The sequence below is a fragment of the Furipterus horrens genome, unplaced genomic scaffold (genome assembly GCF_987537825.1).
Source record: "Furipterus horrens unplaced genomic scaffold, mFurHor1.1.pri manual_scaffold_17, whole genome shotgun sequence".
Taxonomy (NCBI): Eukaryota; Metazoa; Chordata; class Mammalia; order Chiroptera; family Furipteridae; genus Furipterus; species Furipterus horrens.
This window is the reverse complement of record NW_028327187.1, coordinates 28,402,212-28,421,377: the sequence shown is the minus strand read 5'-3', so window position 1 is coordinate 28,421,377 and position 19,166 is coordinate 28,402,212. Positions and strand designations below refer to the sequence as shown.

The 19,166-nt window shown below is 39.2% G+C and overlaps 1 protein-coding gene across 2 annotated transcripts in view; it reads left to right on the top strand.

The window, feature by feature from the left end:
• Nucleotides 1–19,166, top strand: part of OCRL (OCRL inositol polyphosphate-5-phosphatase) — a 47,801-nt gene that overhangs the window by 8,825 nt on the left and 19,810 nt on the right. For both annotated transcript variants that reach the window (XM_090264552.1, XM_090264551.1), the window contains exons 4-14: nucleotides 5,567–5,677; nucleotides 6,294–6,380; nucleotides 7,065–7,185; nucleotides 7,272–7,433; nucleotides 9,594–9,695; nucleotides 10,222–10,336; nucleotides 11,719–11,835; nucleotides 11,939–12,126; nucleotides 14,351–14,462; nucleotides 15,811–15,920; nucleotides 17,424–17,559. In XM_090264552.1, the coding sequence (XP_090120678.1) occupies nucleotides 5,567–5,677; nucleotides 6,294–6,380; nucleotides 7,065–7,185; nucleotides 7,272–7,433; nucleotides 9,594–9,695; nucleotides 10,222–10,336; nucleotides 11,719–11,835; nucleotides 11,939–12,126; nucleotides 14,351–14,462; nucleotides 15,811–15,920; nucleotides 17,424–17,559 (1,361 nt within the window). The remainder of the gene's footprint in view (nucleotides 1–5,566; nucleotides 5,678–6,293; nucleotides 6,381–7,064; nucleotides 7,186–7,271; nucleotides 7,434–9,593; nucleotides 9,696–10,221; nucleotides 10,337–11,718; nucleotides 11,836–11,938; nucleotides 12,127–14,350; nucleotides 14,463–15,810; nucleotides 15,921–17,423; nucleotides 17,560–19,166) is intronic.

Genomic DNA, 19,166 nt, shown 5'->3' with positions numbered 1-19,166 from the left:
GCTGCTTCATTAGATTAGAAATTTGCTGTCTGGTCAGCTGCGTCACCAGGATCGCTATCATGACCTGTGCCATCCTGACAGTTTTGTGTTTATCTTTGCTTCCTGGGTGGGGCTGTCACATCTCCTACGCTATAGGGGGCGGAGCCCTGTACATTGTCACAACCGGGGGACTCTTCTCACCATGCTATGGCATTTTCTGTGGAGGTGGGGGTCCAGGATGGATTCCTGCCATTCATTCTCTGCTGAGAGACTGGGATCCTCCTCCTCCATCCCCACCCACTTTGGGCCTCACAGTCCAAGCCAATGGGGGTCTGCTTTCCCTGGCATTGGAATCACAAGCTGACGGGTCTGGTGTGCAGCCAGGGGTGCTCCCCAGGCGCTTCTCGCCTCCCCTTAAATATGGGTGTCTGTGCTTACCGCCGTCCTTCCGCTGTTGCTGCTGCTGTCACTACCAGCACAGCTTGACCTCTCCACCCCAGCTTCGCCCCTCCTACCCATCCGGATGAGCACCGTTTCTTTATAACTTCATATGTTGGACTTCCATTTATTTTCTGGAACTTCTGGCTATTTCGGGTTTTCGGTAGTTGTATTCCTTCTTAGTTGTGGGGGGAGATGGAGCATGTCAGTCTAGGCCTCCATCTTGGCCGGAAGTCTCCTGTGTGTGATCTGCTTTTCTAATGCTGAAAACTTTGAGCCTCCAGTATTGTTGCTATCTGTTAAAACCATTGCTATGGAATTGATCATTGTAGAAAGGGCCAGAAATGTTTATGAGTGTTTTTGTTGTTGTTTTTTTAACTGCTATTTTAAGATTTTTATTATTTGCATGTTAAATTATGTTTTCCTTTATTTGTTACATTATTTTGGAAGGCTATAGAGTCCCTCTTGTACCAGATATACCTTTATTTTCTTTCTTAAAATAAATTTGAGCTTTTATTTAAGCACCATCCCCTCAAGACATCCCTTAATTAGAGACAACATTGTGTTCTCAGTGTTTTCATTCTTTCATTTGTATCTGTTTGAAGCAAATCATTGTTGACTTCCTGTGCAAGCTGTTCTTTGCTTATCTAATTGTACCGGGTTATGGGGTGGAGAAAATGGACACTGTATGATTGCTGTGGAAAAGAGTTATGTGACCGCATGAATCTGAGTCAAACCGGTTCCTTATCTTGGTTAAGTCCTTGGATGAGTGAGCCTTGGATCTTATCTTGGGGCTGTGGATTATACATACTTTTGTTTAGACATAGTCCCTATCCTTGGTATCATTAATTTGCACTGAACAGTTTAGGTGAGCTTTATCTGGGTTGGGTTTTATTATTCTTTAGTTGTGGAGTTTGAAAGTCTTAAGGGCTGATCCCGAAAAGCTAAGTAAACTGTCTCTGCCTTCTATTGCTTCTACTTCAGGTATCTAAGAGAGCAAATCACTAAGTATCTGTATGTTCTCATGCTTAGAAAAAAGTCATAAAGAACACTAAAAACAAAATTTGAGCAAAGGTAGTTCAGCAGTGACTGACCTTGCTGCTAAAAGAAGATAACTGAAATATCCTGTTCTTGGTGCGGAAATAGGTATATCATCCAAAGCTGAAAAGTTAAACTGAACTATGCCTTTTCTCTTATATAAAGCACCTAGTTTGTGGCATTAGTTTTGTTGGCCTTTCCTACATAGAAATTAACCATCTGTTCCTCTGTCAAGTTTAAGTTACTGGATCATAGAAGGGAAATAGTTAAGTAAGCATTTGAATAAAATCCTTGTTTATTTCGGCCCATTTAGTAATATTTGCACTGAATACAAATTTTATCTTGATCCTTCGGCTTTCTACATAAACTTTAGAGCACACAGTATGTCCCAGGAGGGGAATCCTGGGTTTTTGTTAGTATAAATATATATGCACCTAAAGCTCAAAAGAAAGGTTTGGGTCACTAGCGCGTAGATGGTATTTGAAACCAAGAGAGATGATGTGATTGCATGTAGAGCTGTTCTATCAGGGACAGTTGTAACTAGTTACCAGTGCCTATTTAAATTAATTAGGAAAAAGTAGAAATTCAGTTCCTCACTTGTAGTAGTCACATTTTTAAGTGCTCATTAGCCACATATGGTCATTAGTTACCATAGGCCAGTGCAGTTATTTAGAACATGCCCATCATCACAGTAAGTCCAATGACAATCCTGTTATAGAGTGAGAAAAAGATTTAGGGTTGAACTCAAAGGAACACTACTGTTTAAAGGTTAGATAGAGATGGAGATATCTCAAAGGGCACTGAAAATTAGTGACCAGAGAGAGAGAGCCAGACAAACTAGATAAATGTGGTGTCATAGAAGCTTTTGGAAAAGAGATTATTTCAAGGAGTGGTCAACTGTTGATTTCTGTTGATAGGTCAAATGAGATGATTGAAGAGTACTCATTAAGATTTAGCAAATGGAGGTTACTGGTGACCTTAACAAAGCAATTTCATGGGGAGGGTGGGAGCCAGTCATATTGGAGTGAATTAAAGAGAGAAATGGGAGATGAGAAGTATTAACTTTGGTTTTTTGAAGGAGCTTGACTGTGGACAGGAATATAGATACGGAGTAGAGCTACAGGTAAAAATGAGGTCCAGGAAGGTATTTTTGTTTTTAAAATGGGGAGGACTTAAAACACAATTTAATTTAATGCTGATGGGAAGTCGCCTATAAAAGGGACAGGTTAAAAAATATTGGGGGGAGATGTCTAGGGATTATTCTGAGTGTGAGACCCTTGTGAGAATCAGAAGGGTTGTAATTCAAAGAAAATGAAGCCTTTTATAGGAATACTTTTCTTCCTTGTATCAGAAGGGAATGGAGAAGATGAGTGCAAATACAGGTATGTTTCCACTCGATGGCCTCCTTTTTCTCAGAAGTATGAGGTGAACTAACCAGCTTGGAATGAGAGGGCTTGAGATAATGGGGATGCAAGGTTGAGGATAAACGAAAACATATAAAATAGTTGTTCTAGATAGTAGTAGGAGACTAGTTGACTATGGAAACATAGATTTGCTCCCTACCGTAGAGTGCCCCATTGAGGTTAGCAATCAATTTATAATGGGGTGTGTGTGTTACTCCTGGTTGCTCATATATAAGTAAAGAAGAAAGTTAGTTGGATTTCTGGGGGTTGGACATTGGCCATGTAGGTGCTGTGGAAGAACAGAATGGTAAGGCTGTTTTGGGCTTTTGGAACAGCATAATGATGAGCATCTGTTTGGTAAAAAGGGAACTGAAAGCAGAAGGGAGCGTGTGCTGAGAAAGCAGAGGGATCAATGGGCTGGAGGTTCCTGTATGAGTAAGCAAGCTAGAAGGAATAACAGGTCAGAGTGGGATATTTGAATTAGAGATTTATGAGATGGTGGTGTGTCTATTATGAATAGGTTCAGTGTATAACAGAGGAAGTCCAAGTAAGGACTGAGGGAGTAGGTAGCTGAGATAAGAGGGGCAAGGCCATTGGATAAGAAAGTTGAAGGCATTGGCTGTGCTTTCTGAGCTAATTTTGAAGGGACCCAAAATCAAGGCAGGAGTTTGAGTGGAGAGGAAGTCTTACAGGTCATGTATTGAATCCTGGATTCAGAAGTTTCTGGGAAGATGGTAAATGATCTTGTGGTGTAAAGAAGGAAAGAAGCTGGTATTTCCCAGTAGGTAAGCCTCAAAGGAGATGGGATTTTTCTTGAGGGAAGAGAAGGAATAGCCTAGAGATGGCTTTAGGACAGATAAGGACATCAGTCTTAAATTATATATGGTGCGGAAGACTCCATTTCAGAGAGCTACTGGGGGATTGCTGCTTTCAGGGACCAGCCAGTTTGCTGGTGACTATGATTTTCAATCTGGGTGCACATAGGATCACTCAGGGAGTAATTGAAAAACTACCAGTGTTTGGGCTTCACACCTAGATATTCTGTTTTATTGGCCCAGGGTGGGGCCCAAGTGTCAGTATTTTTTAAAAGTGCCTCTGATAACTTCTAAGGCAGCCATAGTTGAGAACTGCTGAGAGTTGCAGGGAATGTTCAAAAAAGTTGAGATTCTAGGAGTGTTTGCTGATCACGAAGAGTCCAGAGGGTTTTGGAAGGGAGCCAGGTAAAGGGTAGGGTGGTGGGGTAATTTGTCCACTTTCTCATGGTGAGAGAACATCTAGTGTTACTTTGTAAACAATTTCTGGAATCTTCTATCCATTAAATGGGTTAATTTATTTATTTTTATCTGTGCTAAAATTATCTTTCAAGGATTGTGGGAGAGAGAGACTATGTGTTCTTGTTCTAAGTTTCTGTCAGATTGAAACTTGTCATTTTTATTTTTATTTTTTTACAGCTTTAACAATAAATTATCTGAAAAAGAAAGGACTGCTTGTTCCTTGAAGGAGTTTTTCCCTGTATCTCAAGGCTGCTCTTAATTGGCCATCTTTATCCATATGCCCTCTTTTTTTTCTCCTCACAGTTGTACTGTCATTAATTTTCTTATTTCTGATCCACTTGGGTGCTTTTTCTTTCATTTATTTCTCTACTTTTCTGTTTCTTTTCTGATCACTTAATCTGTGGAGATATAAATGTAAGGAAATGCGAAGGGAAAAAAGAGAATCAAAGGTTCAGCAGTGGATTTCCACCATAAGAAACTAGGATTTTTATTTCATTTTCTCATCTTTCTGTCATTTACAAGTGTGAGAGAGTCCAGTTAAATAGTCATTTATTAAATAAATGCCTTCTCTCTGTGAAGGCTTTCATCATGGCATTTTCCAGGAAAGTGACCAACCATCCCTGTTTGCCTGGGACTTTCCTGGTATTAGCTTTCAAAGTTCTGAGTCCTGAGAAGCCCCTCAGTCACAGACAACCCCCGGAGACCATCAAAAGTGTTGTGTTGGATAACCTGTATATGTGTGCTGCCTCTTGCCCTCAAGAAGCTTATAGTTTCCAGGGGCAGGAGAAAACAATACAGGTAATAAATCCATTAAAATAAAAATATAAACAAGTACATAAGTTTCCCAGATCATGATATCTAGATGATTGATATAGAAGATAACTAGAGGGCATCAGAAAAAGACCGAGAGTATGTTGTATACATAAGAAACTTAAGTCCTAGAAAACTTTGCTTGTAATTATATTATTTTCCAACTGATTGTGCTTGAACTGGACCACTCTTGGACATAGGTCATTATATTGCTTTTCTAAGTTTATTCAAAACATGAATTTTCCACTAGTAATGGGGTATAGATGCTTCTTTTCAGAATAATTTAAACTAATGTAAATTTGCCTAGGTAGAATCTGCACCTAGGAACAACCATCCTCTTTCTTTTACTTTCTTCACACTTCAGATACTATTATTATATGCGCTGCTCACGGGCCCAGTTCACCAGCCCCTTAGATTTCCCTCTTCATTGCCCCCCAACCCTGCATAAACCCCACCACCACCACCACACTGAATCCCTTGGTCTTGTAGTCATGCTTCCTACATTAGAGGTCTGAAATATTTGTGGTCTGAACTTTCTCTTATTAAACTGGTAAGTTGAGAATATGATCCCAAGAAAAGAGTGTATTCTATAGCTATGTGTATATGTATTTCAATTCTGTTTAGGTGGCTGCAAAATTCGGGTTCAGGGAGACTGGACCAGAGAGCGCCGCTTTGAAATCCTTGATGAGGAATACTGTTTGAAGTTCCTGTCAGAGGTCCTTGCTGCTCAGGAAGGTAAATCAAGACACAGCAGTTTTCTTCCTACTATTTGAATGGGAGTGAAATTCTGACATGCTGGTACAGAGGCAAGCAACCATGAACAAAGTACCTCACCCCCGGAGCCTTGATAGCTGATTTTTTTAAATTCAGGAATGAACCCAGGGGTAGGTTAGAGAACAAGTCTATTCAGCTTTAAGGACACAGAGCCAGTTTCCAGAATATTCAGTGTCATGGAAGGACAGCTTACTCCAGACTGTATTCTGCCTTCTGCCCACAGATGATCCATGAGTTGCTCTCACTTTCATTTTATTTTTTTAATGCTTTTATTATTGATTGATTTGAGAGAGAGAGAAACATCGATATATTGTTCTGTTTATTTATCCATTCATTGGTTGATTCTTGTATGTCCCTGATTGGGGATCAAAACTGCAACCTTGGTATATTGAGATGGTGCTCTAACCAACTAAGCTACCCAGCCATGACTGTCTTCATTTTCTTAGTCTCTTCCTTTATATTCAAGAATGCTGCTGGCACATGTATTTGAGAAATGCTGAGTGAATGGCTTTGGTTATGGTAAATTCCACTCAGTGAAGAGTTCCTCAGTTTCTAACCATGACCCTTGCCTCTCCAGCTCAGGCACAACTTCTTGTTCCAGAACAAAAAGACTCATCCAGTTGGTACCAGAAATTAGACACTAAGGACAAACCTGTTTTTTCAGGTACTGAAAAGATGTTTTCCCCCAGGGTTGCTTTGATCATTGCAGAGTAAGTAGACTTATCAGGAAAGATACTATAATGTGGATTACTGTCAGTGTTAGGCATCTCCTATGGAGTCCATGCCCACTGTGTACTCCTAATCCTTTCTCTGACATGTTAGCTCCTCAGGAGTCAGCTTCACAGTGTGGTTGAAAAAAATGCAGGCTCCAAGGCCACAGCGCCTTAGTTTGAATCCCAAATTCTACAACTTACTAGTTATATGACCTTGGTCAAGTTACTCAGTAACTCTGAGTCCATTTCTTTTTCTGTAACATGGGAGGATTTTTAATCGCACTCACCTCATGGAGTCTTTGTGACAATTAAGTGAGATAATGATATAATCCCTTACTGTCAACTAGGCATTGTGCTAAGTCTTCAATAAATGTTAACGCTCATTCTTTAAGGTTCAAATTACTGTAACTTACCACTGTTCTAGTTAATATGTCAGTGTTTCAGGGACAGATGTGCTTCTTCCCCTAATGTAAGTTATCACTACCTTTGTGTTTGGAATTTGCCATTGAGCAAGTAGTGATCAAATAAAAACCACTGATCAAAGCAAAGCCCTATTTGTCCTGGATAAGTTGGATATTATTGCTACCCCTGCCCCCCCACCCCCACCCTTTGACGCTTGGTTCCGTGTCCTTCAGGGCTTCTTGGATTTGAGGATAATTTTTCATCTATAAATTTGGACAAGAAAATAAATTCACAAAGCCAGCCTGTGGGGATTCATCGGGAACCCCCACCCCCACCTTCTTCAGGGAACAGAATGTAAGTCCTATGTCAAAGCATTTCCCATGGAAAAGATTTTTCTATTTTAGGCAGTTTCGTTTTTGAATTTCTCATTTATTTGCTAGGCTTCCACGTGACAAAGAAGCTTCTAACAAGGAGCAGCCCAAAGTGACCAACACCATGCGGAAGCTCTTTGTACCAAATACCCAGTCAGGGCAGCGGGAAGGTCTCATCAAACATCTCCTGGCAAAGCGAGAAAAGGATTATGTCAACATTCAGACTTTCAGGTTAGTCTCTCTTGTACTACTGAAGTATAGCAAAAAATGGCCTTTTGGTATTTAAGGTATTTACTTAATTAACTTAATTAATGATCAAAGCATAATGAAAAGGAATGCTTAGCTGTTTCAAGCCCCTGTCTCTATCCAAAATAATGCAAATGCTACAATTTACCTTGGATTTACTAACTACTAACCCTGGCTGGTTTGGCTCAGTGGATTGAGCGTTGGCCTGCGAGCTAAGTGTCGCTGGTTTGATCTTCCAGTCAGGGCACATCAGAGAAGGAAAACTCTGATTCCAAAAAAACCTCCGCTGCCTTGCGGCATACCTCTTCAGGGGAAAGGCTAAGGGAGTAAACCCCGACAGAAAATCCGGAGCCGGAGTCCCTAAGGCGGTTTGACGTTGTAGTCAACACCGGCAACTCCTGCGGCGCACCTGAAGCCAAGCTGTATTGACTCCGTCTTTCCCTTGGATCCTTCAGCTGCGAAGAGAGGGGGGGTCTGCTGCATGGGCAACAGCAGACCCTCCATATCACCCTGCCCAGGCTCTGTAGCTTCAGCTTCACTGGAGAGGACACTCCAGCGTCATCGCAAGATGTCGATTCAACACGGGAGGAGACAGATACCGTGTCACTCCCGAGTCGGACTGCACAGCCATTCTCGGCGGTGCAGATAGACTCTTAAGAAGCTACACCATCGTCTCTCGAGACGGACGGCTGCCGACAACGACTAACTACTAATGATACTATGTCTACTAATGTTTCTGTCTACTCTTAGGGAACCAGATCAAGCTCACATGTACTAGAGCACTGATTTTCAATAGTGTGCCCACAAGAATTTTTAAAACATGGTTACCTGACTGTTTAGTCAAGGACACTAATGCCTTTTTCCTTAAAATGACAACAGCCAGTTCAACAACAGCATTTCAGTGTGAATGAATCAAAATTATACCTGTTTTTTGTCAGATAAGCAAAAAATAATTTTTTGGTGTGCTGCAGAATTTTAGTAATTAGTTTGTGTGCCATGAGGTGAAAAAGGTTGAAAATTGCTGTACTAGAGAATTGTACCCTAGCACAGTCCATAAACAAGTGTGTTTATTTATTTGGCCTGCTGAATTTTTTCCCACCAATATTGGAAAATTAAAGTTCACCGTGACCACTAGATCTTAACTTACTTACTTTAGTAGTTAACTAAAGAGAGTGTCACCTAATCCTCTTAATGAGGAGGTCTGTCTTTGATTCTTTTCTCTCTATTATGTTTTTCATGTCACCTCGTTGATTTCTTCTTTTCTGGACCCAGTGTGTGTAGTGTGGTGTGGCCTGGTGTGGTGGCCTGGCATGTGTCCCAATGTACAAAGCAGTAACACTTTTCCTTCTATTCCAAGATTCCAGTCCCATCTGCTATCCCATTATGCCTCATTTATTCTAATTCAATCATAACTATCCCTATGCTAAAATCTCCAGTTCTTCATATTCCCCATGATGCTTATATTTGTATGTAAACAGTTGAGACAATCAGGAGTTTTTCCTTCTGCTGTCCCCCTTAAAACTATATCTGCTTCAGCAGAATTCCCTATGAAGATGTCCTTGTAATTCTGGAAGTAAGTTTTTGGATTCAACTATAGCTCCTCACAGAACATTTATCCATATTAGACATGCTTACGGCATGAAGATACCTCTTTCCCTCAACAAACTCTCCCTTCAAGTATGAGTTTGGATGGAGTTTAATTAATTAAAAAGAAATATGGTAGAGTAATTAACTTTGTGGGTTTTTAAAAGATTTTATTTGTTTTTAGAGAGAGGGGAAGGGAGGGAGAAAGAGAGGGAGAGAAACATCAACATGCGGTTGCCTCTTGCACGCCCCCAACTGGAGACCTGGCCCACAACCCAGGCATGTGCTCTGACTGGGAATCGAACCAGCAACCCTAACTTTGTGTTTTTTAAAGAGAGACTTGGTTCCTTTCTGTAGATTCACCTAATGTAAAACTTAGAATAAGCTCACTGCCTTTGTGGTCTACATGCAGGTGGCTTTTCTTATGTGTGTGACAAAACATTGGAGAAATTATGTTGGCTTATTGTGAACACACCCTTGTATAAAAGTGATCAAAGAACTTCCATTGGTTCATTATTTACCTTTGTTTTCACATTATTTTATTTTTGTGTAATGTATTAGATTTTTTGTTGGAACTTGGAACGTGAATGGCCAGTCTCCAGATAGTGGGTTAGAACCTTGGCTGACCTGCGATCCGAATCCTCCTGATATCTACTGCATTGGGTAAAGAACATGTCTGGAATTTCCTTTTGGCTATATGTTTGGTGTTAGTTTACGTGACATTTTGCCTTCCTTTAAAAAAAAGACTATTTGGTAAAAACCTACTGTAGACTATAAGTGAGAATTAACTTGTGCGTCAAATTTATGAGATCAGAAAAGAACAGATACCTAAAATGGTATAAGGAAGCACCTAGTCCCCTTGAAACACATAGAAAACTATATTCTTCACAGAAACTTAGACATGAGGTCAATTCTAACAGTGACTATTCCTAGGATATATAAACAAAGCTCTACTGTTATCCCTTGTGGAGGCTTTTTTTGTTTACATCTTGCATAGTCTGTGCATATACTTGTGGGGAGTCTTTTGAAAAAAAAGCTACTTGTCCTTACTGATCACCTGGTCAACAGAACAGTTCTATAAAATCTCTCTCTGCCATTCCTTTTTTCTCCTGATATCTCAAAATGGTACAGGGGGTAGTTGGACATAATTATGAGATACATATAGATTTCATATCCTCTTGCTTCTCAGATTCCAAGAGCTGGACTTGAGCACTGAAGCCTTTTTCTACTTTGATTCCATGAAGGAACAAGAGTGGTCCATGGCTGTGGAAAGAGCTTTGCATTCCAAAGTCAAGTATAAGAAAGTAAGTCACATTTAATTATCTTTTTAAATATGTGAATAAATAGAACTCCTTACAATTTATTGTTATGTGTAACTTGTTCCAAATAAACAGTTTAATTGAATTTTTTCCCTGTATAATACTGGAATAGGGAAGACTAATCCTTTTTATACTTAACTCCTAGAAAAAAAAATCATTGAGCTTTCTCATCCTATATTTTCATTGCACAGGTAGCTTTTAAGAGAGAAAAAAAAAAAAAAACTTTGTTCTTATAGCAACAATTAACTCAAAATAATTACATATAAGGCCAGTGATTTATGCAGTAAGAGTTTAAGATTGAAATTGTTCACTGACATTGTCAGAAATGGAGCCTTTACAGAAAAGCAGATTGAATCATGTGGATGCATAGGGTATGTTTTAGAACAGAGCAAGAATATGAGTGTTAGGGAATTTAAATGAGTTTCAAACTTGGTTGTAAGTCAACCAAGATGACTTTAGCAAGGTGGGATGTTTGTTGAGCTTTAGAGGGCACAAGGTAGAGACTACCTGAAGAGTTATTTTAATTGCAGGGTTACCACACTGAAACCTTTAAAAGGACTCATCTGCCTGAATAATTTTTAAGTATATTTTATTGATTATATTGTTACAATAGTTCCAATTTTTTCCCCTTTGCTCCCTTCCACCCAGCAACCCCCCACCCCCAGGAATCCCCCCCAAGTCCATGCCCATGGGTCGTACATATAAGCTCTCCCGCTTCACCGTTTCATGTATTCTTCTTCTTTTTTTAAAATAAATAAATGATTAATTAATTATTTTAATAATAAAACATAACAATTCCTCCCTCTCATACTTAAGTGCCTGAATAATTTTTATCTCTACCTTCTAACAGTTGATGTAGATAATAAAGATCCTGATGATGTTATTCCTCTCATAGGTCCCTGGCTGATACAGATTTCAGACATATGGCTAGCTCTAGTTCACAGACTTAAGATAAAACAAAAAAGACTGATATTTTATAAGTTCATTTCTTAGGAAATTGGGAACTAGGAAGCAAGGCAAAAGTAACAAGCTAAGATAGAGGCTTTCTCTTACCTATTTGAATTTTTAATGCTCCCTAACCCTTACAGGCTAAAAGAAAGTGATTAAAATAATGGCTCTAGAGCTGAGAGCACTTACTGTCCCCTGAAGACTTTTAACTCTCACTGGTCGGAGCCAGAGTAGAGCTTCCCCAGAGATTTTTATTTCCTTCTTTTATGGGGTCCACTGGGGGATTACATGATTTAGATTCAGATTTAGACATTTGTTATGTCTCCCTGGTTGAAAATTAGTTGTGGGAAGTTAGATAAGTGGTATCTAAAAAGAGTTGTATTAACATGAACCTTTTCTTAACTCCCTGGATCTCATAGGTTCAACTAGTTCGCCTAGTTGGGATGATGCTCCTGATATTTGCCAGAAAGGATCAGTGGCAATATATCCATGATATTGCTACAGAAACAGTTGGAACTGGAATCATGGGGAAAATGGTGAGATCCTTTGGAAATGAGCTCGATTATTATATATGTCCATGTGAAGTTCAATTGCTTATTTGTGTCTTTGTACTAATTGAGTAATTACTCTGGCCAACAGGGAAACAAAGGTGGGGTAGCTGTGAGATTTGTATTTCACAACACTACATTTTGTATTGTCAATTCCCACCTGGCTGCCCATGTGGAGGACTTTGAGAGAAGGAATCAAGATTATAAGGACATTTGTGCTCGAATGAGTTTCGTGGTCCCAAATCAGGCTGTCCCGCAGCTGAACATTATGAAACATGAGTAAGTGGTTAAGTCTCCTTTAGCCTTTGAATAGTGGGACTGATAAAAGAATAAATGTGGTGAGAATCTGTAGAACCATGAAGAGTAAGAGATTGCCATTTAGGGATGGGGTCACAAAGTAGAGAGGGTTGGAGGAATAGCAGATTGAGACAGAGAAATTAAATTTGCTATTAGAGGAAAGGTTAGTTCTGGTAGAGGACATCTAGAGTAATGCAGGAGGGGTCTGTCAATTGGAGTCAGTCTTTTCTTAAAGATTTTATTTATTTTTATAGAGAGAGGGGAAGGGAAGGAGAAAGGGAAAGAAAAATCAATGTGTGGTTACCTCTTGCTCACCCTCAACTGGAGGCCTGGCCCTCAACCTAGGCACGTGCCCGACTGGGAATCAAACCGGCAACCCTTTGGTTCACAGGCTGGCACTCAATCCACTGAGCCACACCAGCCAGGGCTAGAGTCAGTTTTTATTGTTGTTTTTGTTTATTATAAAATATAAATGTTTGTTATTAATTATAGTAAAAGATAAAATTAAAAGTAAAAATTCTTGATTTCTTATCCTCTATTCTTCCCAGCCAGTCCCTATCTCCAAAGGAAACCACTGCTAACAGTTTGATGTGTATCTTTCTCAGTCTGTGCTTTCCAGTATGGCAGTCAGTAGCCATGGGTGGCGGGGTACTGGAAAGCAGCTAGGCTGAACTGAGATGTGCTGTAAGCATAAACTATACAGTGGATTTCAGAGATTTGGGAAAACATGTGAAATATCTAAAAGTTTTAGTATTGATTACATGTTGAAATGATAATAAATTGGATATATTGAGTTAAATGAAATTTATTGTTAAAGTTATTTTCACTTTTTTTTTTTACTTTTTAAGTGCAGGTACATAAAATTATGTCTGGGATGTGCTTTGTATTTCTTTTGAATAGCACTGTTCTAGACTTTTCTGTATGCACATACAAACACAGACGTACTTGTTATATGGGGCTATATTATCCTTTTTATTGTAGATCTCTTTTCAAGCCAGTATATATAGATTTACATTATTCTTTTAATAGCTATAAATTGTTAAGAATAGGGGTGGTGAAGATTTGAAGACTCCAATGGATCAATACGAGAAAAAGGTTAGTGAAGAATGGGACTTAATAAGGATAGAAGCAGAAATCAATTGAGGAGAATGGGTTGGGTGATAGAAAATGATTGGTTGTAAAGAAATTAATACTGGTAATTGAACTTCTGAGAAGGCAATGTGGTTTAGGATAAGCAGTTTGAGAGAGGGATTGTAGGAAAACAAAACAATTTTGGGATATTAGAATCACTAAAGGATAGGGTAATTGAGGAAAGAGTAGAGAATGATAGTGATATTGGCCTGTTTCCATAATGTATCAGAAATTAGGGATCTATGGAATTGTGTTTCACAGTGGTAAAGTCAATGCCTTGACATTAATGGTCATAAAGTTGCCCTGAAGTTCCATAAATTTACTTCTCCAGGATTTCCGAAATTTCGTGTTGCACTTAAGATTGGCAGAGAGACTTATTCAGTGCTTGAGATAGCTCACGGGAGAATCTGTTTTGTTGGTAATTTCAGGGTCTTACCTGTAGGGTTCTCAGTGCATCTAGGGGCCTGTTGGTGTGCTTGAGAGCCTGAGGATCTCATGGGACCATATAGATCCCACTCTGTTGCAGCCTCCTTTCTGCCTGGGATTGGAGTGCAGATCTGGGGCAGAGATAGACAGATTGGCTGAAGCAGAGAGCCCTGGACCCACTTTTCCTAGTGAGCCATGCCTGGGAGAGGTGTCATTTAGACCATGCAGACCTTAGTGGTGGGTCTGCAGAATGTCAGGGCTCAGAGAGGCTGAACATGTTCAGATTCTCTTCCCGTACAGACATGGCAAGCAGCCAGGCAAAATTCTGAAGCTAGTCCAGCAAATAAACTACGTAGTTTTCTCAGGCAGTTAACTCCTTGGCTTCTGAATCCCATACATATACTGTGTTATTTCCCCATCTTTGTTCTTCATGTTTGGAGTGGGTATCCTCCCTGCTATTTTGTAGTCCCTATTCCCTGTCAGCTATTGATAGGACATGCCCCCAAAGGATAGTTACAGCTTTAGCCCCTGGTGAGATAGTGATAAACAAATCCTTAGCAATAATCTGCTCATTTTTCTTTTCTCTGTTCTGTGATTGATTTTTATGCTAATTATGGCTACTTCCTTTCATATATTTCTTGATCCTCAGTGTTGTCATCTGGTTAGGCGATTTGAACTATAGACTTTGCATGCCTGATGCAAATGAAGTGAAGAGTCTTATTAACAAGAATGATCTTCAGAGACTCCTGAAATTTGACCAGGTAAGTAAAATTTGATTTTGTAGGTACTTTCCTAGATAGCAAATACAATTGTTAGGTTTATGAGATAGATGTGTGGGAGGTGTGTCTCACTCTAGGAATAGATGGGAAGGTCTAATTATGTTAGGAAACAGTGTGACTAAGTGATGCAGCGAATACACACAAGGCTTGTACTGCTTTTATTAAGTACTTAGATGGCAGGAGGGGAGGTAGTGTTAGTGATTTAAAAAGTAAATACAAAGTTTATTCATTAAGTCTTTGTCAAGAAGAGATTTGTGTCAGTGAGTTGAAGGATGGGTGGGATGAATCGGAGAACACTTCCTGGAGGAAGTGGGCCTTCAGCCATGTTGATGTGGTTTGGCAGATGCAACAGGGAAAGCTACTTTGTGATTATTTGGCAGGCTCACTAACAGCTTGGAAGTAAAAGAGGGAGGCCCTGTGAGGGGGTTGGGAAGCACAGAAGAGAAGTTTGGGACAAATAACAGGGACTGTGGTTTATGGGAACTGACTGAGAAGTTGGGGCAAGCTGGGTTGTAGGTGTTAAAACCTGTGGGAAAGCATTGATTCGGTTTACATTTATGTGAAAGTTGAAATTCAGGGACCTAGTTTTCTGTAAATTTACCTCAGAACCTAGCACATGAGTTGAATTTTTGTTTCAGCTTATGGATACTGGATGCTAAAAGTTGATGCTTCTTATTAAGGGAAGAAAATGTTTCAACTTGATTTGAATGTCTTTAAATCCTTATGTGAGACTTTGCACCTTCTCATACAGTCAAATTTCAGGTGTTTTGCAGTAGAATGGTTTTTGTAGTGAGCCTTTCTTGGCTGTGTCTTCCTTCACACTAAGGTTGGCTGGCTAATTTGTGTGCATTGTTTCCTCTATTTTGCCTCCAAAGCGGGTACAGTTGGAATAAATTGTTAGTGTTAGGTAATTTTGCTAACATTTGAGTGAGGATGACTTTCAAATCAATCTATAGCTATTCACTGAATTCGACTTGGAATTATGCATTCAACATCTGTGTGCTTTTTTTTAAGTAAAATTGTGCTAGATGATTCTTGTGTAACATCAGGAAATTTAAGACTATTCAGATTTCATTTTTCCACTTACCTGACTGCTATTACCAGTAAATAATTAGCAATGTGCTCATAATGAGCATCCTATCTGTTGGTCAGTTTGGGTGCTATGGAAATGGTGTAATTTAATTCATAAGGTACAGAAAATGTTGTTTATATACTCTGACAATTGCAAAGGTTATTATGGAGCTAGCTACTTAGAAATGGCTGATGAACCCAATTGTCACTTATATTAAGGGTGCTACTCTGCTTATGTGATGCTGCTTTCTATTTCTAGCTAAATATTCAGCGCACACAGAAAAAAGCTTTTGCTGACTTCACTGAAGGGGAAATCAAGTTTATCCCCACTTATAAGTATGACTCTAAAACAGACCGATGGGATTCCAGGTAAAGTAGCAAGAACCTCCTCATGGAATAGATTAAGGCCTGATCTTATTTCTGTCCCTCCATCTTGGTGAAGGGCTAAGAACTTTTCAGGTCATGTCAGGAGCAGATATAAAAGACCTGATGGCTCACTGCCAATTATAGAACATTTTTTATTCATGTGTACTCAAAGGTAAGCATATCTTTAAAAAGCATAATTTCATATCAGGGCTGTTGAAGTTTTATAGGCTGTTTGCAGTACTTTATTTCTCTCTCCCCAGCAGACTTGCTTAGACTTTGACCTTCCTGATCTCACCCCTATTTCCTTACCTATTGCCCTGTTCTGTTTTTTTCTAAACTATTTCTTAACTATTTGACTCAAGACACCAGAAGATAAACAAAGAGCCATGAAAGTTTTTCAAGCACAGTGGTTCTCAGTCCTGAATACACATTATAGTCATTTGAGGACTTCAAAAATACTGATGCCTGGGCCCAACATCTGCAGTTGCCAGAGAAATCTAAGACCCACTGTCTGGGGGACCCTTTGATTTCCTAATTACCCTCGGTAAAGTGCCATTGGTACATTTCTTATAACTGTTTGTCTTCTACCTATGGTCTTTGTCTTTATTTCCTATGGTTTCCTAGCTGGCTGAGCCCAGAAGCTTAAACAATGAGTCCCTGGGAAAATTTAGTTTCTTTACACTCGGAGGGCACTAGGATGGGGTAAGAGGAGTCTGTGCTCCATGGGAGCTGGTCACAAAATGAAAAGTGACACTGACAGAAGATCTGTACACTTGGCTTTGTTTCTTCCACTCACCTGACTTGGGAGTCAACTGTAGAGCTACTGATAAGAACTTACTTATGTCACCTTCTGGATCAGGTGTACAAGGTGTTGCTTATTTTAACAGAATGCTGAGTGGTCTTTTTCCTGACCCCTGATATTCTATGGGCTCTTATGTGTTCAGACTTCCATGCTTAAGTGTTCATTCATTTCTATTAGAAGAATTTAGACTTTTCTGTAAAAGTCCAAGTTTAAAGGAGAAATCCAATTACTTATCTCCAGAGATTAAGCCAGCCTAGGAATATAGCATTAGATTGTAGATTTTATTAGTTGTCTATCTCTTGTGAAGTATCATTGCAGTTCATAGAGCAAAGGAAGAGAACATGTTCTGAATATAATTCTGACCTTCTGAGAATATTTAAAAAGGTACTATTATACTTTCCCCCGGGACAATGGTATTGAAGATGTAATCCTAATCTTAAGAGCACTGTTAATTCGTTCATTAGATAAGTGTTCATTGAACACTTGCTTTGCAACAGATATTGGGCTGCGGGCTGGGAATTCGGTGGCAAACAAGCAGACACAGTCCCTTCACAGAGCTTGCAATATATAGGAAAGATAATAGTTGGGTTGTTAAGGAAGGAGAAGTATATAACAAGAGGGCCTAACCTAGGTTGGAACCAGTGTGGTAGGTATTACATTCTTGTGTGGTATATTCTCATTATGATTCCTTTCTTTATTTGCAGTGGGAAATGTCGGATTCCAGCCTGGTGTGACCGAATTCTTTGGAGAGGAACAAATGTTAATCAGCTTCATTACCGGAGTCACATGGAGCTGAAAACCAGTGACCACAAGCCTGTTAGCGCCCTCTTCCATATTGGGGTAAACAGTTGCTTGTTCATTCACTTGTTTGTGTGTTAAGTATCTACTCTTAGGGCATTATTTAAACTCAGGACAGATCAATAATTTCCTGAGACGTAAATGTTTCCATAACCAAACAGTCATTTGTAGCATTGAGAAGTTAGTACCCTTGACCCTCCCAAATGCTATCTCTACAGCTCTTAAAGTGACACAGATGTTTCTCCTACTACATAATGGCTTGGTAGTAACCTTAACCTCCTAAAGTCCTTATACTACATAAAAAAGAGAGGCTAGGTTTTAAAGGATGGATAGCTTTCCATCAGATAAATAGTAGGGAGAGAGATTCCAGGTACAGGGGTGGGAACAACAGGAACAAAAGCACAGATTGGTCAGAATACAACCAAATTTGTATATACCTGAAGAAGCATATTGTCAGCTGTACAATGAGGTCGTCCCATCCAGGAACACAAGTTTTACATTTTTCTTTAATTCCGTTGTATCCTGGGCTGGATTAATGGCCAATTATTTTATTTTTTTGGTCTCTTGTGAGTAAAGTTTTTGATTTCACATTGTATAATTCTAGTTGTGTGTTTTTAGTATGCAGGTTATATCTTGGGATTGTGTTGATTTATTACAACATGTACATTTAGATTATTTCTTGGAGATTTTCCAGACTTGTGGTCATGTAATCTGTAAAAATCTGTATAGTGCTGTGTTTGATAGGATGGGCTTATAGTTAGACTGCTTAGATACGTGTCCCAGCTCAACCACTTTCTGTGTAACCATGGAAAATTTATGTGACATTTCTGTGCCTCAGTTTTCTCCTCTACAAAATGGAACTAAAATGTACCTACTTTTGAGGATTAATGAGGTTAAGACATTCTAAATTTTATTGAGGCAATCATGATTTGACTTTTGTGCATTTTGAGATTTTAAAATAATAATAGTAAGTGTTCTTCAAATAGTAGGTCGTATGTGCCAGGAACTGTGCAAGGCAATTTACACACATCTCATTTACTCCTTCCAATAATTCTTTGAGTTAAATATTTCTCATTTAACAGATGAGCAAATGGAGAACCAATGCATTTAAATAGCTTCTTTAAGAATATTCAGCTAGAAGAACTGCTGAGATTCAAATCTTAAGTCTGTTTAACTCCCAGGCCTTATAGATGCTCTTTCTACTATCCCCACAATGCTTCTATAGTCCCAAGAAACTTACTGAGTAGATAGGCCTTCAGATATGTTTGCATTTCTTTTCAGAACCTTGGGCTATTTGTAATACTCCATACATATTAATACAGACCTTCCAGCAGGATATTTAAATTTTTTTCCGTGCTTCTTGTGTATTTTGTGTATCTTTAATAAAGGTCTGTTTTTCTATTTTTTAATATTTTAAAAATTACCCAGGAGTTCAAAAGAACTTTCTCTTTAAAATTAAAAATATTTAAGCAAAATTTACAGGTAAGCCTGAAGTTCTTCGGTTCCTGTTCTATCACCTCATTCCCACCTTTGCCCATACCCCCAACCCCCAGCTAGGTCAACTGCCCCTTATGAATTTATCTTTCTAGACCAGCACTAATAGCTCTTTCTATAATGATGGAAATGTTCTAGGTCTATCTTGTCCGGTA